At 42.8% G+C, this 22157-nt stretch overlaps 1 protein-coding gene and 1 long non-coding RNA gene across 2 annotated transcripts; both read right to left on the bottom strand.

Moving 5' to 3' along the window:
• Nucleotides 1-65: 65 nt before the first annotated feature.
• On the bottom strand, nucleotides 66-3213 carry LOC115169336 (ras-related protein Rap-2b). Its single transcript, XM_029724859.1, has one exon. The coding sequence runs from the start codon at nucleotides 2915-2917 to the stop codon at nucleotides 2369-2371; it is 549 nt and encodes a 182-aa protein (XP_029580719.1). The 5' UTR covers nucleotides 2918-3213; the 3' UTR covers nucleotides 66-2368.
• Nucleotides 3214-19946: 16733 nt separating this feature from the next.
• Nucleotides 19947-21726, bottom strand: LOC115169337 (uncharacterized). Its single transcript, XR_003870848.1, has 3 exons — nucleotides 21617-21726; nucleotides 20618-20698; nucleotides 19947-20505 (listed from the first exon to the last, which is right to left on the bottom strand). It is a non-coding gene; the product is annotated as an uncharacterized LOC115169337 (long non-coding RNA).
• Nucleotides 21727-22157: the final 431 nt, after the last annotated feature.

The raw sequence follows: 22157 nt of genomic DNA, 5'->3' as shown, positions 1-22157 counted from the left end.
AAGTGTAGCTGGTGCACAAGCATTCACACAACCACACCAACAGAATGAAGAGTACACACCAAAACTTTACAGAAAATGCCTTTTGTATTAAAAGTTGTTCAATCCAGACAAGTGGGTGATAAAAGGCTTGTCTGGGGTCAAAATTACAATTGAAATCAGGAATTCACATTTCAAAAAGAAACTATTTCTAAGATAAAAACAAACATGGCTTACTTTTTGCTGAACCCACAACATAAAGCTGTTTGGGTTCATACTCTCAGTGAAGGAATACCATTGTGGGGGGGGGGGGGGGGGGGGGGGGGGGAGAGGCCAAACTTTGCCCTGAAATAACTGTTATTCCATCTACACCTCAACTTCCTCACTGAAAAAGACAAAAAGGGCCATTACATTTTATTTCAAATCACTTTTTAACCGCACACCTTTTTGATTTGAACACCATGTCTTCATCACTGGAAAATATAAACAGCTGGGTTTAACACTTTTAAATCTTACAAACAGGGATGTCAAACTATTTAATCATTTCTTAATTTGTCTTTTTTTTTTTTTTTTTAATCTTTTAAATTCAATTATCTACAAAAGCATCAACTTCGACTTTTTCATTTTTCGCATTTGTACTAGCATAGACCCTGTTTTACATAATGTGAGGCGTTTGTATTGTGCCTGCCATTGGTTGAGACACAGCATGCTCTTGAATACAGGGTGGGTGTCATGTTTTGGCTAAATGTACTAAAATGGGAATAACAGAAATTTCAGCTTTCAAATGGTACCACAAAGATGATTTGTCCGCACATCAAAAAATGTTGACATGAATTAGAATATCAGTTGTTTGAAATTACACTGTCAATATTCTATATGAAACCTATTGAAATCATAGAAATATACGTAATAGAATAGACATTCCCATTTAAGTTGACATTCAACGGTGAGTGGACCGGTGGCCATCTTTGTGAAAGTAAAAATGTCAATTTCAATGGTGTAGCACCAGCTAAATTCCACTGGTCTGAAGGGATTGTTCCATTCTATGAATTATATTTCTAAAGATTCGAATGGCACCCAACCTGTATTTAAGAGTATGCTGTGTCTCAACTGATGGCGGGCACAACACATATACCTCAGAATATGTAAATTGGAGTTTACACATTTTAGATAATTGACATTAAAATGTTTATTTTTTTTAAATAGTTTTACAAGCCTGTTAAGCGTTTAAATGATATCAAACTCAACCATTTATATTTTCCAGTGATGAAGAAATGTATCATGGTATGTTGGGGTATGCTAAATTGGTCAACTTTGAGCACCTCTATCTCCTGAATGTTTTGGCTTTCAGTTCCAAAATGTCACTTTCTGACCACCTCTTCCATGGGTAAATGTGTACGAATAGTTTAGTTCAAATCAAAAAGGAGTGAGGTCAAAAAGTAATTAAAATGAAACGGAACAGCCCGGAAGTAACCCTCTTTCACTATGAGCCCAACTGAAATGAAAAGGTAAAGTACTGTTGTGATTGTAGGGCTCCTTGGTTGGCACATACAGACATAGGTGTATTTCTTAGGAAGGCACTTGACATGGGGTCCTGTTTCCCCCCCATGTCACATCAGTAAGGTCCTTGTTTGTGCACATTGAAGAGTGAGACGAGCAGGGGAAGTTAAATCCAACGTTACCAAATCCTGAAGAAAAACACAAAAAAGCAATCCACAACACTCCATGGCCTGACAACACATCTTGGTAGGACTTTTTTTCTGCAGGTAATACACAATTTCTTGATGTTTAGTCATTTTAATTAGTTGCTCAGGTTTAGGCTAGTTCCAGTGACCAGTGCATATTCACCGAGTCTGGGGTTTATTTGACACTAAAAATCCAAACAGAGCTTTTGCTCATGGGGGGGGGGGGGCCTTGAGCCCATCAGAATCCACACAAAAAGTGACCAATCCCTGTTCAGCAAAGGGATTAATCCTAATCCCTCTCCAGGCCAGAAGGACCCGCCCAGAAACCATGAAAAAGTACAACTCAACAGTAATCAAACCCCACCAAAGTTCCATAACAAAAAAAAGTGTCTCTTAGGTTTTACAATAAGACATTCCCAGTGAGGCACGTTTACAGAAAAAGTGTCAATTACAAAGCGGTGTGATATTTTTTTTAAATCTCAAACATTCAAGTACTTTGTCATGTAAACACTTTTTAGGCTATTTCAATATAAATTGTTGTCATCGTCGATTGTGTGTGCAAATAGCTTTCCAATAATACTGACGGTCGCATTATCAAAAAGAGGCCGTATACTTTTGTTATCAACAAGTTATCAAAACAGGCCTTGTTTTTTATGAGTTTTACTTAGCTAGATAACAATCACAGTTGCAAACTTAAAGATGTTTTCTTAGAAAAGAACACAAGAACAACAGCGATCTCCACCGCTGGGTAATGAGGAATAGTTCATCTGTCTCACGATTTCTGCGAACAGTTCGTCGACCAAGCCTTTATTTTTGGCAGAAGTTTCCATAAACGGGCAATTCCACTCCTGAGCCAGCACCTTGCCTTCCCCGGAAGAGACCTCTCTCTCGCCTTCCAAGTCCACTTTATTTCCAACCAATACCATGGGCACTCGCTCGTATCTTTTCACTCGGATGATTTGATCCCTCAACGCCTTGATGTCTTGGAAGCTCTGCTGGTTGACCAGACTGTAGACCAAAATAAACCCCTGCCCGTTTTTGATGTACAGGTCTCGCATGGAGGCGAACTGTTCGGTCCCCGCCGTGTCCAGTATCTCCAGAACAGAGGGAGACGAGTCCACCTCGATCTCCTTTCGGTAAAAATCCTCTATTGTGGGGTCGTATTTCTCAATGAAGGATCCCGTCACAAACTGGACAGTCAATGCAGATTTGCCCACGCCGCCCGAGCCCAACACGACCACTTTATACTCCCTCATGGCTTCAGAAAACAGACAGCCCCTCTCCACGGATCCTCTACCCACCCGATGTTTTCAGTCTGCAGAAAGGCAGCTCTTTCAAGGGTGGGAGTTGTCAAATCCCTCGGCGGAAACGCGTTCGAAGGGTCGTCTCCGAAGGTCCTGGTAAGAATCCGAAGAGAGCGGCCGTTTCCGAACATTAATAATATAACGTGTAGCACATTTTCCGTTGTTTGTACTGTGCCACGGTGTTAAAAAAGCGTGATCTCTTCTATGGCTGGCGTTTCCTGCAGTTTCTCAACGCAAGACAACTAACGTCACGAACCAGGGCTTAGTTCTGTGATTTCTTAAAGGGGCAGTCACCCAAAACATCAGTCAACGCAAATATTAGTCACCTGGGGCCTCATTTATAAGCCGTGCTTGCATACAAGATATACCCCAAAAATGTGCGTGCGCCAGTTACTGCAAAAAACCTGACGTGAGAATGTGTTCATCACCCTGCAAACTTGAGACATCAGCTGTTCGAGTACCCATGCTAACATACTGTATACAATAGTAAATACTACATATTATTAGTTCATTTTTCTATACTGTAAACAAACAGTATCCTTTCAGTTGAGTGTACTAGCGCTTTGCCTGTCTACTGGAAGTTGAAATATGCAACTTCTTGCTAGCTTGTTAGGATAGCTAACAAATTGCTAGCTAGACATCTTATGACTTCATTTTGACTTCATTAACAATGTCCATTGAGAACGTCCATAATATACTGGCAAGTTCGATGTATTAGCAGCCAACTAACGTTAGGACTGTAGCTAGCAAACATACCGGTACATACAAGCAACTGCTGTAATAATATGCTATGCTGTTCGTAAGGCTAGCGTAGCTAAGAAATTGTCAGACAACATAACGTGTAACGTAACTTATTTGAAAAGGCATTACTTTATTACATTGTTCAACATTTGTCATAATTAGTTAAAGCAATAAATATGTATCCGCTCTCGTCAGACTTTGGCTGCATATTTTCCGCCATTTTCTTCAAATCTGAAAATGTTTTAAAGCCACGCCCATTTTCTGAAATATTGAATTATGGGCCTCAAAAGCAAGGAAATAGTGTCCACTGCTTGGCAAATGTACGACATTCGGGAACTTTTGGCATACTAACTATAGCCATACTATGACCAATAAACATACTACATTTGTCACAAATAGTATGGTTAGGACAGACAAAATGTATTCACTGTTTAACAGATTTTCCCCCCAGAAAAGTGAGGCGAGCGAAAAAAATAAATGTGTATATATATAAATTAAGTGCATAAGGAAGTACTTTACCACATTGTCCTAGGAACATTGTCCTAGGCACAGATGTTGCAATGTTGTTATAACCATGAGAAATTAACCACAATGGGAAGCATAACTTGTGACAGTTTATTTTCCTGATTAAAAAAAATCTGATAAAAATCAAGAACAGCGTCACAAGACACCATAACTAAAGTTGGCCGTGTGCAGTAGATCACCTACTGGGTGTCAACAAACAATGTAGAATCATCTGGAAATGAAAATGACGGCCAATGTTCTGTGGTCAGACGCAATAGCACAATCACCTGCTGCTTTTTACTGTTCAACAGCACGGTGTGTTTTGCCCTTTATTTGTTGTTTATTCTGGTCTCTAGGGCGTTCATTTTTTAAAAGATTTATTGGAGCTCTCGTAATGAACTGCTTTCCTTCTTGCTTACAAACTGGGCACATTGGCCTGACATGTTGGAATTGTTTGAGCCTCACCAACTCTTCCCCCTCAAGAAAATCTGGACATCCACAATGGACACACACACATCTGGGAATAACACTGATTGCTGAGTAATTCTGCATCTCCGCTTGCATTCCACAGGTTAGCCCCTTGAAAGCAACTATCTGCTCATGATATGGATTGTCTTCTTGGAAAATCTCTGAACCACATGTAAAGGCCTATCCTTGTCAGTGGTGTCCAAGCTGTACAGATCATCACATTTCTGGTGCTCACGTCTGTCTGCTGTCAATGTTGGATCAGGCACAAACCTTAATTTCATAAATTGTTCTTCTGGCAAGCATGAAGGATTCATTAAGCAGTACCAGCATGGATCTTCTCCCTCACATTTCTTGATCTGTACCATGTATTATGACATTTTGAAATGTCTGTTCTGGAATTGCTTGTACTGTTCCTTGTCAAGGTCTTTTCTGCTGAGGTCATGCATCATGTCAACTTCTGTATTAATGATGTTGAATTGTGCAATACTGGCAATTTCTTCCTGTGTTGCGTCCTGATGTACTTCAACGTGGGTTCCTTTCCACTTAAGGCGCTCAAACCGGCCAATCACAAGAGCTGCAACAGGATGCATACTCTTTTCAAAATCCTCTTTCAGGTCTGGCTGTTTGGTGGCTATTTTACGTAGGCTTGTCATTGTGCTACACTTCTTCACACGCTTCTTATTTGATTCTTCCATCTTCTCCCTCGCCAGGGCTGTTCCCTGAAGCCCCAAGTTTAGAAGGGAATTAACTCTCTCGGCAGGGTTGGCCCAGCTGTCATCTGGTGCTGTTCTACAGGCCATAATCATGTCAAGATCCAGTTGAGCAAACAGGAGTGTGTGGCATGCTTGAACAAAGACAGATGTGGTTCTGTGATCTGGCCCACCATCAGATTGAATAATAAAGATTGACATCTTCACTGTAGTTCTCTCCTCTGAGGATGCTGAGATTTAACTGTGTCGAAGGGGCTGGATGGCTGGAAAAGCTTGTCCTTGACAGTGACATTAATTTTCCCATCATAGAATGAACTAGATGGAGATGCTGGGATCAACATTACAGATGGTACAAGTCGACAGATGGTACAAGTCCGCTGATGTGGTAATCATGGTTGGCAGCTGCTAGAACTGGCCCACTCACAGGAGCAATGCTTGGATGTCTGCCTCTGTTACAGGTCCCTATAGGCTGGCCAGGTTCTCCGACAGGGATGATTGCCTTATCATCCACACATAACATTTCACAGTCCTTCTGCCACATGCAGGCAAACTGTTTTTAATGTAGTTCCACTGTACTGCAACAAACTTTGAGTCTTGATGTCCCTTATCACCCGAGGCTGGACCATGAACTTGAGGTCAAACCTTCCTATGTACTGGAGAGCAGACATGAACCATGGATTCTTGGGTGTAAACTGCAGTCTTAGCCACTGTATTGATGGGATTTTAATTTCTGGTTAAGACGCTTTTCCACTGTGTCACGCAAGTCCTCAACTGATATAGCAAAAGGCTGAGCTGACCTGAGCTGTGTATTCATTAAAATACTTCTGTGCTTCATCCCAAAAGGCCTGGAATGAGGATTGTTATTTGCCATTCAGCTTCCTCAAATCCATTTCAGGTCTGGGTCATCACCATCAAGGAGGAACAATGATACTCTCTCATCAAGTGGGCACTGTTCATCATTGTTCGCTGAACTCTTGTCATCTGTCAGAAACCGATACATTTCTCTCAGGAAGTGTAATGATGTGCTCTGGGAGTCGAGAAGTGAATAATTTAATAGAAAAACGAAACAATACAAAACAAGAAACATGAACAACGCACAGACATGAAGCTGGAACAGAAACAATAACACCTGGGGAAGGAACCAAAGGGAGTGACATATAAAGGGAAGGTAATCAGGGAGATGATGGAGTCCAGGTGAGTCTGATAACGCGCAGGTGCACGTAACGATGGTGACAGTTGTGCACCATAACCTAGAAGCCAGAGAGAGCACACGTGACAGGAAGTAGCTGTTCACTTTGGCAGCATGTGCGTATTTGTACAGGAATGCTTTTTGCATTGCTCTAGTGAGGTATGTTGGTATTTATTTTCTCAGGGTGGAGATGACAGAAGCCTGGTCTCATGAACACCAGTGCCATGTGAGGTTACCTTCCATATGAATGTCAGAGTGCCTAGGTAGTTACCACAGGCATACTTGTACAAAGTGAAAGTCAATGGAAGTTTCAAGTTTTCAATCCATTTCCTTCTCTGGAATCTATCTTCAGGAGAAAAGTCCAGTAGAAAGAGGGGGTGGTATTGGGGCACTTTCTCCAAAGCTTGAAACAGAGTGCTGTACTGGGGTCTGACCGGTCCGCATGATGCTCTCACAGTGTAGCATAAAAAAATCTGACTCTGGTGTAGGTGGTGGAGTGGGCTGTTGGTGACGTCTGGTCATTGCTTGATTCACCTTCTCCAAGTGGGATAAATCAGTTGCTATGGACTCTGTTAGACGCACCACATCTTCTCTGAGATCTAATGTGAACAAGGAATACAGGCAGTTTTAGTTGAGAGGTTTAAAACATAAAGCTTAGACTTACTTTTGAAAATAAAGGTTTTACATTTCCCGAATAAATGGTTACATTTTACAATATTAGACACAGTATGTTTGACATTAATCTACAAGTAGTAGTGTGCCACAAACTTAATTGATATAGAAAAATGACACAATACATTCATTAAAATACCTGTGAAGTGATTCCGGTGTGCCCAGGGCTGGGATATTGAGATGGAGAGCTGACTGCAATGATCCCGAAGCTGATCTTAACTTCGTTTTGGTGCATTGTGTCGTGTTTCCTGGTATCTGTTGTAGGATCCACAGCCTTGTGGTAATTGCAGGAATCTGTCTGGTATGGCTAAGATTCTCTCTTTGAACGTCTGTAGATGGGGGGGGTCCATATACCAGAGGGCTTTTGATAATCGGGTAACGAATGTCAATATGAACATGAAAAATAGGAGAAATATTACATTTCAGTCTGATTATCAGATTATTATTATTATTAATACACTAACATGAATGAACATTATTCACATAATATTGCATTCTATTATACATCCTTTCATATAAAAAAATAATTGGGAAAAAAAGGGAAATTTGGGAAATTATCTGTTCTTTAATCTACTTAATTGTATAGCCTAACAAGGCTTTAACATATTAATACAATACAAATATAAAGGCCTATCATAGACTGTCCTTTCTAGTGTGTGTAACCCTAACGTGGCATCTAAGGAGCATGAATGAATCCTATGATTGCTGATTAGAGGTAGAAGTGATAATTCACTTAACCCAGAGTTCTTCAATGTGGCAGATAGTGTGGTCCAAAAGGGTTACTTCACTAGAATTCTTTAACATACTATGAATAGTCAGTGTCTCTACCTCGGAACTGCAGCTCAATTTCTCCCTTTCTCTCTCATACACACACACACTGGAGAGACTTGGTTCACTGTTTTCATTAATATATAATCTGGGTCTATAAGTATATTTTCAGAAAATAAAGCTCAAGTACCAAGGAGATAAGATAGCATTTGTGTGTTACATAAATTGCATAGTTTATTTACAAAAAAAGTACATTTACAAATAAAACACACTGCAATTTGACATTCCAGGTATTAAGCATAAATGGACTTGGAAAAATAAAAATTATTTTGGTGCCCATCAATATTAAAAACTTACAGTATCATATTTATGCTCATATATATTATGCTAACTAATAGCAAAGGAAAGTTTTGGAATTGGCCTAATCAAGACCAAATGAAATCTGTGTGACATGATACCCTTTGGATGTATCATTTTAGAATGTCAGTGTACTAGCTAGTACACAGTGCAGGTTTTAATCATGACCAGAGGGATATTAAGTGGGATACTAAGTGCCAAATTATCCTAGGTAATTTCTGGTGAGTCCTGGCAAAATGTTTCACAAACTCATCCATGTCGAGGGAGCGTGCCCTCCTTGACTCAACACTGAGAATTCCCAGGTGACTTAATCTGTCATCAACCATTGTTGTCCTAAGGTGGGTTTTAATCAGTATTAAAGCTGAGAAGCTTCTCTCGCAAGAAGCACTGCTGACTGATGTAACAACAGAAACCTTACAAAGTCGAAATAGCTCATGGAAGACCTCTTTATAAGGTTCTAGAAACACAACAAAGTCAAGGAGAGTAGGCGGTCTATCCCTTCCACTTTTCTCTCTCCTATCAAGAAGCCGCTTGGTTTGATGAACCTCATGTTTGAGGTCCTCTAAATCTGACTCAAAGGTCTGAGCAAAGGCAAACAGGGGCTCCTCATTCAAGAATGTTGTACTCTTTGGGTTGAGAGACTGGACCCCTTGCATTATGTCGCAATTCTTATTTGAAATACCCTCTGCAGCTCAGCTGTGAGACTGTCAAGCACCTGATAAAAGATAGCTCTTTGGAAGCGCTCACCATCACTTTGGTCACAATTTTTCTGTCCTACAGTGCTCATCAATGAGTCGTGAAATCTTAAGCTTGGCTGTCTTTTACACACTGTTTGTACACTTATTTTGCAGTGCTCTGCAATCTCTTCAACCTCTTTCCATAGTTCTCCAAAGTAACCGTCACTTCTGTGGTCCTGTAATGTGTCTGTAAGGGCACCTACTAGATCCACAGCCCTTGCTAGGTCAAGAGAGCTTGATTGGAGCATGTCAGAAAGACATTTAGCATCACCAAGCACTTTACAGAAGGTAACCAAAAGCCCTATGAAATGTAAATCTGAGAAAGAAGGCCCCTTGCCTCCACTGATCTATCACCACTATTTTCAAGTGTGATATCCTGTAGCACTCTCAGAACTGCTGGAAGCCTGTCCCTCAGATTATGTAATGCCATGTATCTGCATGCCCACCTTACATCCGTAAGTCTCTGTAGTTCCCTGGGCTGCTGCTGTGGATACAGCTCTTTCTGAACTGCAAGCCACTTGAGATGAACGTACGAGCCAGATACAAAGTTATAAAGCTTCCGCAGGAGAGCAAAAAAGTTAACTGCCTCAGGCACTGATTTTACAGCATCGACAAGAACCAAATTCAAACAATGTGCATTACAGTGCACATAAAATGCAAATCTTGCCGTTTTTAATCCATGCAGACACACCAGAATGCTTTCCGCTCATGACGGATGCACTGTCATAGCCTTGCCCCACAAGATTATTTCTGTAGTCCAGATCATGTTTTTCAAGGCAATCAATTATCATTTTTGAGGCCTGCTGCATCTAAGCTTTCAGCTGACTGAAAGTGTAAAAAGCTTTTGTGGGTGGCCCCATTGTAATAGTACCTCACAACTAAAGACATTTGTTATTTTTTAATTAAATCTTTGGTTTCAATTGCAATTACACTAAAAACTTCCCTTTCTTTTACTTGTCTTATTATTTCACGTTGTACAATCTCAGCTCAGCCCTCAAGAACTTCCTTCTGGATTTGGTGGCTTGTGTACTTAACATTGCCACATGCATTCATCCTTTTCTCTATGAGAGGGTCATGCTTTGCTATTCCTTCTAAGATTGTCAAAAAATTACGTTGTTGTGAGAGTCAGACTCTCGATGACTCTCTGCGCTATATTTTGAGTGGCAGTTAATAGCAGCACATATGTAATTGTTTTAATGTAAGTACACTTTTCCTCCTTTCTTTGTACGGTCCTCATTTATGACATCTAACATTGATAAGTTGCTGTCAATAGCCTTTTCATGCTGATTCCAAGCATACATAGTATTGATATGATGCTCTGCCTTCGAATGGAGCTTAAACCCAGAATCTTTAAACAGCACCTTTTTCCAGTTACAAAAACCTGACTGTGATGTGAAGGCAGATTCAGGTGTATTGGGCAGAGAAAAATGTCTACAGGCGAAACAATAAGTAGAATCTTGACTTACAGAATATTCAAGCCATGAATTGTCCTTATACCAGGAGCTGTTGAAAGCCCCTTTTCTAGTACCATGCTGAGTTCTGGGAAATGTTTTCAAACACGGCTGTACAGGACCCTCTTCTCTGGATCTTGAAATGTCTGAAATACACGTTAAATAATGTGTCATATCTCTAAGGAAATGTATAATTAAGGGATCAACAAGATTAGATACTAACAGCTGCTAACTAAAATGTGTAGTTTAACCTGTTTGGGATAGGGGGCAGTATTTTCACGGCCGGATAAAAAACGTACCCGATTTAATCTGGTTATTACTCCTGCCCAGAAACTAGAATTTGCATATAATTAGTAGATTTGGATAGAAAACACCCTAAAGTTTCTAAAACTGTTTGAATGGTGTCTGTGAGTATAACAGAACTCATATGGCAGGCCAAAACCTGAGAAGATTCTATATGGGAAGTGCCCTGTCTGACCATTTCTTGGCCTTCTGTAGCCTCTTTATCGAAAATACAGGATCTCTGCTGTAACGTGACATTTTCTAAGGCTTTCATTGGCTCTCAGAAGGCGCCAGAACATTGAATGAGAATTCTGCAGTCTCTGGGCGAAAAACAGTAGGAGTTTTGGAGAGTGGTACTTCTGAGAACAGTGACACTGGCACACGCGTGCATGTGATGACTCCATTTTCTTATTTCAGTGTTTGAACGGTTGGAATATTATCGCTATTTTACGAGAAAAATTGCATAAAAATTGATTTTAAACAGCGTTTGACATGCTTCGAAGTACAGTAATGGAATATTTAGAATTTTTTTGTCACGATACGCGCCGGCGCGTCACCCTTCGGATAGTGTCTTGAACACACTAACAAAACGGAGGTATTTGGATATAACTATGGATTATTTGGAACCAAAACAACATTGGGTGTTGAAGTAGAAGTCCTGGGAGTGCATTCTGACGAAGAACAGTAAAGGTAATCCAATTTTTCTTATAGTAAATCTGAGTTTGGTGAATGCCAAACTTGGTGGGTGTCAAAATAGCTAGCCATGATGGCCGGGCTATCTACTCAGAATATTGCAAAATGTGCTTTCACCGAAAAGCTATTTTAAAATCGGACACCGCGATTGCATAAAGGAGTTCTGTATCTATAATTCTTAAAATAATTGTTATGTTTTTTGTGAACGTTTATCGTGAGTAATTTAGTAAATTCACCGGAAGTTTTCGGTGGGTATGCTAGTTCTGAACAAAACATGCTAATGTAAAAAGCTGTTTTTTGATATAAATATGAACTTGATTGAACAAAACATGCATGTATTGTATAACATAATGTCCTAGGAGTGTCATCTGATGAAGATCATCAAAGGTTAGTGCTGCATTTAGCTGTGATTTTGGTTTTTGTGACATATATGCTAGCTTGAAAAATGGGTGTCTGATTATTTCTGGCTGGGTACTCTCCTGACATAATCTAATGTTTTGCTTTCGTTGTAAAACCTTTTTGAAATCGGACAATGTGGTTAGATAAAGGAGAGTCTTGTCTTTAAAATGGTGTAAAATAGTCATATGTTTGAAAAATTGAAGTTTTTGCATTTTTGAGGTATTTGTAATTCGCGCCACTCTATACCATTGGATATTGGTGTTCCTAACAGGTTAAAGGAAAGTCCTGGCATACCACTGTGTCCTTTTGGAACAGCATATCTGGTGCTTGATGCAGTTGGGAGGGGCTCGATGACATCTCCTGGCAGCTCTGGCTCACTGTCTTGCTCAGAGCCAGAGGTCTCTGTGTCATCCCTTGATACATCTATTACATTACAATAACACAAGAACCATTAGTGTAGAATCACAATAAAAATGCCACAGCCATCAAAACAAGTACACATGAATCAACAGCCAACATTTTAAAGTGATGCTTAATCTGACAAAATCATCTATTACAAACTGAAGCTAAACTTAAATTCTGAACTGGGCATGTGACTGACTGCCTGGTAGATGCTCTGACCTGGTGGTGGTAGACTGGGTCCTTGTGATGTCTGACCACACTGACTCTGACTAGCCTCAGGTAGGGAGCTTGTCTGGAGTCCGGTGGTGAAACAAGGGCTGGGGTCTGTTTGCAACTGATCTGCCTCTTTGTGCTTCTTTAAAAATAAGTCTGATATCTCTCCATTTCTTTTCATTTTTAATTGACCCTATGCAAAAATAAGACAGTCTATGGTTACATCTAAGCATCCAATTACCCACATTTTAGTCCAATCTTAATTACAAATCCCAATTATCATAACTGTACCTTAAAATCAACTACCAGCCAGTTACTAGTTAGATCATGGCTAGCCCTACTCTGCAGTAACTTAGCTAGCTATAATTTCTTACACCTTTACGATAGCAAAACAGGCTATCTGCAAATTGTGTTAACCTTTTGAGTAACGTTAACAGATTGACAATAAATTGTTCATTTTGAGTTCAAGTACGAAAATCGAATTGAGTTAATGGATTTCAAATTGCTGAATGTTAACTTGCTGAACACTGACAGCTGTAGCCTACTAGTTACCCCACATTAGCTAAACATTCATATACTGTAACTTTCGACACTGCACTATATACGCGTGTATTACTAGCACAGACGTAAACATAATGTTAGGCTAAATTGGAAACCGATCTCTCTTATCTGATTAACTGTCTGTTAATGGAGCCAAAGGTTAACTTACACAGAGACTCAACTTTTGTAAAAGTTGTTCAGGAAACCTAAACCCGATGCTAAACCTTAAAACTTACTTCAAATATGATGCTTTCGCCAATCGTGAAAAGAGCTTGTGGAGCTGTGGAAATATTCTCTCTTCTTCTGTATGTTCTTTTTATTCTTCTGTATCTCGCAACTAACGTTAATATTCTCTCGTCCTCGATTTGAAAAATGCGCCGCCAAACGTCAAAATATATGCTTCTTTCAATAAGAGGTGAAATAAGATGTCAATCAGCATCAACCTGCCAGTAGCGAATGAAATGTCGGTGTGGCACGTCAGATGTCTGTGTCACCCCGGACACCCCTCTGGCTCTGCCCCTGGTAACTCTGCTCACCACATCATCCTTCTATTGTCTCGTCTGGCTGCCACGAAAAGTCCCCACCAGGGAGACAGTTGATCACATCATTGTAGAGCTGCTGATCTGCATGAAGTGTGTGCGTGCCACTGGCGATGTACTTTGCTGGACATGCTAGCTGTTCTCGGCAGCGCATCCACTTCAAACTCATTCCGTCTTGGTGTTATCGGTTGGCCTACTACTACTGGTAGTACCGGTAAAATGGAAGTTATGAATCGCAAATCACCATATAGCTGACACACTTCGATTTCATCAATCATTTTGACTTTGGTTGTCCAAAATACTAACGTTATTAGCTTTCACGCCCCCATTCTCATCGACGGGGCTATAGTGGAGCAGGTTGAGAGCTTCAAGTTCCTTGGTGTCCACATCAACAACAAACTAAATCAAATCAAATGTATTTATATAGCCCTTCTTACATCAGCTGAAATCTCAAAGTGTTCTACAGAAACCCTGCCTAAAACCCCAAACAGCAAGCAATGCAGGTGTAGAAGCACGGTGGCTAGGAAAACTAGAATGGTCCAAACACACCAAGACAGTCGTGAAGAGGGCACGACAAAACCTATTCCCCTTCAGGAGACTGAAAAGATTTGGCATGGGTCCTCAGATCCTCAAAAGGTTCTACAGCTGCACCATCGAGAGCATCTTGACTGGTTGTATCACTGCCTGTTAGGGCAACTGCTCGGCCTCTGACCGCAAGGCGCTACAGAGGGTAGTGCGTACGGCCCAGTACATCACTGGGGCGAAGCTTCCTGCCATCCAGGACCTCGACCAAGCGGTGTCGGAGGAAGGCCCTAAAAATTGTCAAAGACTCCAGTCACCCTAGTCATAGACTGTTCTCTCTGCTATCGCACGGCAAGCGGTACCGGAGCACCAAGTCTAGGTTCAAGAGGCTTCTAAACAGCATCTACCCCCAAGCCATAAGACTCCTGAACATCTAATCAAATGGACTATTGCATTCCCCCCCCACCTTTACACTGCTGCTACTCTCTGTTGTTGTCATCTATGCATAGTTACTTCAATAACTCTACCTAGATGTACATATTACCTAAAATAACCGGTGCCTCCGCACATTGACTCTGTACCGGTACCCCCCTGTATATAGTCTCGCTATTGTTGTTTTACTGTTGCTCTCTAATTACTTATTACTTTTATCTGTTATTCTTGTCCGTATTTTTTTAAAGTGCATTGTTGGTTGGGGGCTCGTAAGTAAGCATTTCACTGTGAGGTCTACACCTGTTGTATTTGGTGCATGTGTCTAATAAAATCTGAACACACGAGACTCATCCTTGGTCACTGTGGATGGACTCCGCAGCTCCAAATCTGCTGAACATTCCCGCTGTCAAGGTTGTTGACAATGGTCTCTGCCTCCTGGTCAGGCAGAGCATTGGCTTCGGGCCATGAGCACCCAGCCAATGGCCATGAGCACCCAGCGGTTTCCACTATCTTTCCACTCCCTTCAACAAAATGCTTGGACAGCAGCTGGCCATCGTCTCTGCCAAACACCAGCATGACTGGGACAAGCACCCGCCCAAGGTCCTCAGGGCATGCCGCTCCGCTGTCCAAGACTCCACCTCCTGCTGAGCATGAGAACGGCCTGGAGGGCCCTTTCTCGCTGTGCATTTGTCACATCGGCGGCAAAAGTCCTCCACATCCCTCTTGTGCTGCCCCCAGTAAAAGCCCTGACAGAGGCGGCGGAGGGTTTTTGTGACCCCAAAGTGTCCAGTCCCCACACCCCCATGAGTGCTCTGGAGCACAGCCTCCTGCAGTGCTTTTGGGACCACCACCTGCCACCTCTCCTCTCCCGTAGCTGGCTCCTTCCTTGCCCGCTGTAGCACGCCATCAGCCAGCCTCAGTCTCTCAAACTTTGACCACAACCCTTTGGTCGCGAGTGAGAGCGCTGCCACCTCTTCCCACGGTGACCTCAACTGTGCCTCTACCCACTGTAGCACTGGCTGTAGGTCTGTGTCCCGTCCCTGGTGCTGCCCCCATTCAGCCACGTCGACAGTCTGCAGCTCACAGCAGACAGGCCCGCTCACCCGACACACTGTGGCACAGAACCCATCTCCCCACACAGCTCTCCCTCTCACGTCCCTCTCTCCGCTCACAGTGGCTGCACCCATCTGCAGTACAGGGCCGACGGGACATGGCATCGGCATTGGAGTGGCGTGCCCCTGCTCTTTGCACCACTGTGAAGTCGTACGGCTGAAGCTCCTCCAACCAGCGTGCAACCTGCCCCTCTGGCTCTCTGAAAGACATGAGCCACTGGAGAGCAGAGTGGTCAGTCCTTACAGTAAAGGCAGGCCACCCAGTTAGTACTTGAAGTGTTTGATGGAAGTCACAACAGCCAGGAGCTCACGCCAGGTGACACAGTACCGGCGCTCATGTTTGTTGAATGTTTTGCTGAAGTATGCCACCACTCTCCCCCTCTGGCCCCACCTGGGACAGCACCCCATCCATGCCCATATTGCTTGTGTCTGTGTCCAGGATAAAGGGCAAGGTGAGGTCAGGGGGGGCAAGCACAGGGGTCTCCACTGTCGCACTCCACTGTCCAAGTGAAGGCCTTGTCCTTCGGCAACAAGCGATTCAGCGACGCCTCGTACTACCTCCTGTAGTACGAGGCCAGGCCCAGGAAGCTCTTCAGCTGATGCTGGTCGGTGGGGGTGGGGCCAGTGTCGGACAGCCCCCACTTTGTCCTCCATGGTGCTGATACCTGCCTTCCCCACTTGGTGGCCCAAGAAGGACACCTCTCACCTCATGAAGTGGCACTTCTCGGGGTGGAGCTTCAGGCCTGCGGCAACTACCCTCTCCGGCACACGCCGTAGCGCCCGCAGGGCTGACTGGAAGGAGGTGCCATGGACCAGGATGTCGTCGAGGTATACCAGACACTCCTGTCGGGGGGATGCCATCCAGCACCCTGTCCATCAAACGCTCAAAAGTAGCTTGAGCGTTGCACAGGCCAAAGCACAGGACCTTGAACTGCCAGTGTCCTCTGTTAGTGGAGAACGCAGTTTTGGCTCTGGTCTCTGGGGAGAGGGGCACCTGGCAGTAAGCACTGCGGAGGTCTAGTGAGGAGAACCAGGAGGACCCTAACCAAGTCCATCGACTCATCGATACGTGGTAGGGGTATGAGTCCTTCCTGGTTACCTCATTCAGCCACCTGTAGTCCACACATAACCTCAGCTTGCCCCCCTTCTTAGGAACCATGACGACTGGTGCCGCCTAGGGGCTGGCTGAGGGCTCGATGAAGTCTGCCCGCTGCATCTCCAACACAGCCTTATCTGCCGCCTCCTGGCGTTCCATTGGGATATGGCGGGGACCCATCTTGATGGGCCGAGCATCACCTGTGTTGATCTCATGCTGCACCAGATGAGTCTGACCCACCTCTTCCTCACTCAGCGCAAAGCTGTCTCTGAATTTAAACAGCAACTGCCACAACCGTTCCTGCTGCTCGGGATCAAGACCAACACAGTTCCTCCCCCATATCTCCCTCACTGCAGACAGTGTCCTCTCTTCTCCCATCTGGGGTAGCTGGGCTGGGGGGGCGCGGCCCGGGCTCACGGAGGGATGTGTCGTGAAGTTAGCTGGGGGAATGTAACACACCAATATGGAGGAGGGGGGACAGCAATGAGTCTATGCTGCTTTAACTGTTGGAGTAAGGGGATATTTGGGTTGTGTGAATGTGACATGGGGGACGGGCAATGGTGATTGCCAGCCCTCCCTGGAAGCTCAGTGTGCCCCTATTTAGGTCTAACTGGCAGCCTGTGCTCCTAAGAAAGTCCAACCCCAGGATACAAGGGTCCTGCACAGCCGCCACCCACACAGGATGATGCACAGACCTGCCCCCTACTGTCAGAGTCATTATTCCCTTTCATGGGTGCCAGCTCATCTTCCCTCATTTCTGGGGAGGTTCCCATTGCTTGGAAGGCAGCAACGGTTTGTCCTTTATTTAAAGGAGGAGATCAAGCTGATCCTAACTGTTATAGGCCTATTTCTATTTTGCCCTGTTTATCAAAAGTGTTGGAAAAACTTGTCAATAATCAACTGACTGGCTTTCTTGATGTCTATAATATTCTCTAGGGTATGCAATCTGGTTTCCGCTCAGGTTATGGATGTGTCACTGCAACTTTAAAGGTCCTCAATGACGTCACTATTGCCCTTGATTCTAAGCAATATTGTGCTGCTATTTTTATTGACTTGGCTAAAGTTTTTGATACAGTAGACCATTCCATTCTTGTTGGCCGGCTAAGGAGTATTGGGGTCTTTGGGCTGGTTTGCTAACTACCTCTCTCTCAAAGAGTGCAGTGTATAAAGTCAGAAAATCTGCTGTCTCAGCCACTGCCTGTCACCAAGGGAGTACCCCAAGTCTCGATCCTAGGCCCCACGCTCTTCTCAATTTACGTCAACAACATAGCTCAGGCAGTAGGAAGCTCTCTCATCCATTTATATGCAGATGATACAGTCTTATACTCAGCTGGCCCCTCCCCTGATTTTGTGTTAAATGCTCTACAACAAAGCTTTCTTAGTGTCCAACAAGCTTTCTCTACCCTTAACCTTGTTCTGAACACCTCCAAAACAAAGGTCATGTGGGTTGGTACATAGGATCATAGGAATATTTTTCCTATTTATTTTATTTTCATAACCGTTACAGAATAAATTCCTAACTTTTTCTGGCCATGATGGGTTCATATTCCCGAAGTAGCGTAGTAAATAGATTGCTGTATGTATTTTAAGTTTTGCAATCCCATATGCAGCGTGGTTTATAATACACAGTCGAATTTAGCACGTGAACAGTTTAACTTTTACATTGAAATAGGCCTATGTATGCTACTGTAAGTACTGTAATTGCAACAGCAACAAAAATGCGTAGCCTGCCCTAGATAATGTTTCAGAATTCGTGGGCAGTCCATCATATATAGGTTGGGGGGAAAGTCGACGCAAAACATTTGTGAATTCAAACGTTCTGCTGACAGGTCCACAACAGTTTGTCAACGTTTTCTCTTTCAGAAATGGCAGTCTTTTGCTAGATACAGCATAAAAATGTAAAGCTGCAATATGTAACTTTTCATAGTTTTTCTATGTTCAAAAGCTCCAATAAGTCACTAGTCATCCAATGTTATGCAACAGTAACAATATTGCGCCTCTAGCCTGCCTGTGAACCACTGTATTCATTATCCCTGTCAGGTTTGATTTTCCCGCCAGATTTTCTGGAGCGCACAATGAGTGACATGTTTTCCGTCAGTGAGGAAGCGGTGTGATAGCTAGCTAGCTGAGCTCATGGCCAACGTGTAAAGGAGATAGCTAGCTTAGCGATATGGCGGACGCGAGGGGCAATAGAGCCCGGGCCAAGACGAGAGTAAACCTCAGATTTGTGTTCATATAGTGGAGAGAACTAAAGGAGTTGATGAGATTCAGATACTTAAGACGAGACACGACTCAACGGTTTGTTTGATCCGAACGGTCCCGCTTTAGAACGTCTCATGTCATTGGTTGGAGTATTCAAGATTCAACATGTCAACTTTAGCCACAATCTTGCGACGAGAAGGATCCATTTAGCCATTCAAATAACAGTTCACTAACATTCTGTGTTTCAGCTAAGCAGCTAGTTAACTAGCCAAGAAGAGAGCTAGCTAGCTATTTTGCTGTACATAGGTAGCCTGGCTTGCTGACATTTCAGTCAAAAACTGTACCCTGTTTCTGATGCATGTATTTCATGACACTTGTTTGCTACAACAAGTGGCAACTCTGTTTCAAAGTTTCAAAATGGAATTGTGAAGTGGCACCATTACCGTGGAAACATTCTCAGCTTCACATCTCATGTTCTTGATCTGAATGCCCCATCTTTAGTCAGCTGTTGTACAACACAACATTTTAAAACTAGCTAGTTTTATCTCTGATCTAGGTCAGGGATGGTCAACTCCTTGGGGGCTTGATTGATGACGCACTTTTGCCCCAGCACCAGCTAACACATGACTCCAATAATCAACTAATCATGGTCTTCAGTGTAGAATGCAATTAGTTTAATCAGCGGTGATAGTTTTAGGGCTGGGGGAAAGTGTGATACCAATCAGGCCCCGAGGACTGGAGTAGGCCAATCCTGATCTAGGTCTACGTCTGAGCTGGAGTCCTTCCAGAATCAAATACTCACATACGTGGTTTGCTTTTCCGTCTCCAGTCAATGAGGCTGGAACCCTACTGGCAGCACTTGACTACAACCTTTGTAACCATCGTCCAGTATTGGCGAATGCGTTGTGCAACAAGATGTAAGTGTTAGTTGTCCTCTCGGTTGTGAAAAAGATTTGCATGATGAGTTTTTTTATTTTCCTGTGAGTGCAGAGCAGTCTTTAGCGGAGTGGTTGGAAAGGAAATGGAGGGCTGGAGCAGTGCGAAACCGCTCCATGAGCGATGAGTGGGATTTCAAACCGCTCAACTCCGCTCACATGCTTTGGTGTAAGGGAAACATTCTGATAAAGTACTCAACTGATATCACCCAGACCAAGGAAAAATTCACACAAAAATCGACTTACAAAAATATCACTAAATTGAGTATTTTTCCTAATTGGGATCTAAATGAAGAATAAAGTACAGTGTAGTTGTGGAAAGTGTTAACCTGTTATGTAAACGTACTTGCTAATAAATAATATGAATATTACAGTGGTGAAATGGCAGCAGTTGTGTATTGTAAGGTGCAGGAGTCTCCCTGCAATTCATGCAGGTGCACCAGCGAGGTTGTCAGGAGACCCTGAGATAGCTCTTCGGTACTCCATGATGTCAAAAATCACTCCAGGCCGGTAGATAAAAGCGGCCAGCTCCAGCACCTCTCCCCTTTCTTCAAAGGACAGTTCTTGCAATTTAGCCTGTAAAGATAAGAAAAAAAGCAACATGAAATTACACAATTCAGCAAAATGTTCTGTGATATGATGTTGTGAAATGGGTGAACAGTACCACAAGTGAAATATTTTTACTAACCTTCATCTCGGCCAGCCTCTTCTTGCAGTCAGGCAGCCCTTTCAAGGTCTTCCTGTCCAGCACTTCAAAACTGGGATCGTACTGAAAAAAAAACATGTACACAACACTTATTAGGATTGTATTGTTCACTACATGGTCTGTTATGTATAACCAATAAGGATTTTCATGCAGAAGAGTCGAGTATAACACTTCTACAATCCATACACAACATCTTCATAGCCATAGCTCTCGAGAATCAAGGAGCCATTCCAGTAATATTATTAGCTACCTGGTTTATCTTGGAGTCAGAAGGGCAAAGGCTTGAGGTCAAAGGTTTGAATGCATTCCAATGCCAAGATTATTTTCATTTACATTTACGTCATTTGGCAGACGCTCTTATCCAGAGCGACTTACAAATTGGAATGAATGCAGAGCTATGATCGTCAAAATGCATTATTTTACGCTGCTTTTTTTATGCACGTGTGATAACAAATGTACTAAAGCTATCATCATATTCAGGGGTGAAAGTAGATGTCATTTCTTCCTGGTATGGGACCACCCATGTGTACCAACAATTGAGGCCAGAATGTATGTGTCCAATGTTGTCCGCGCACATCTCGTTGTCACCACTCATCTCTGCCTTGGCAGCATTTCAGTGTTCTCGTGGAACCATAGCATTTTTAGAGCGTAGCCTATACCACCCTTTATCAAGTCCATTTGCACGGTTTTCATGCCTCTGACATGCGGTAATGGAAAAAAAAGTGATGTAGTAGCCTACAATTGTCTTGGCATTTTAACAATTATTGTGATTGGCTCATGTTTTACTGGTACGGCGTACCCACAGTATTTATTTTGCCAGGACACCATACCGAACCATACAGCCTTACTTTCACCCCTGGTCATATTGCTGTCTTGAACCAGGCATGGAAATTCACGGTAACTATTATCAACCATGTTGTTAGCTAGCTACCTTTATGACTGACAGCGTGAATATTACAACATGTATAACATTTTTAGTACCTGTTGGTAAAAATGGAGTCACCATTATCTTATATCTTGTCCGTAACTGATATTGCATCAGCATCCTCGATCTCAAATGTCCCAACTCTATTGGGTTGTCACTAGTTACCACAGCCACAAAGTCAAAATGGTCTACACTGCGTTTCCACTAGATAACACAGCCACAAAATCAATTGACGTCATGCCAGCGGCGACTACCAACGAGAGTTGGGGGTTCTGGGATATCGTGTTCAAATCTTGAAATAAAGCATTCTGCCTACACCTCTACTGAAATGTGATAAATTGCCATTGCTCTTTCTTTTACAAACTGCCATGATCTAATTCCAATAGTTGCAAATTATACAAATAAAGGGCATTATTGTCACCATAAAAGGTGAATGGAGTCAAGTCTATAACATATGCGTATGTTTGGCATGCACCAAGTTTATGAATCGTAATATTTTTGTAAGTGCGCATGCTTTTCAGAATTGCCGCATGCAGATATTTAGTTTGAAATATACGCAACGGTTATGAGGCCCAGTGTTCATTCAAATGAACGTAA

This window comes from Salmo trutta, chromosome 31 (assembly GCF_901001165.1).
Source record: "Salmo trutta chromosome 31, fSalTru1.1, whole genome shotgun sequence".
In the NCBI taxonomy this organism is placed as follows: domain Eukaryota; kingdom Metazoa; phylum Chordata; class Actinopteri; order Salmoniformes; family Salmonidae; genus Salmo; species Salmo trutta.
This window is presented reverse-complemented; position numbering and strand designations above follow the sequence as displayed.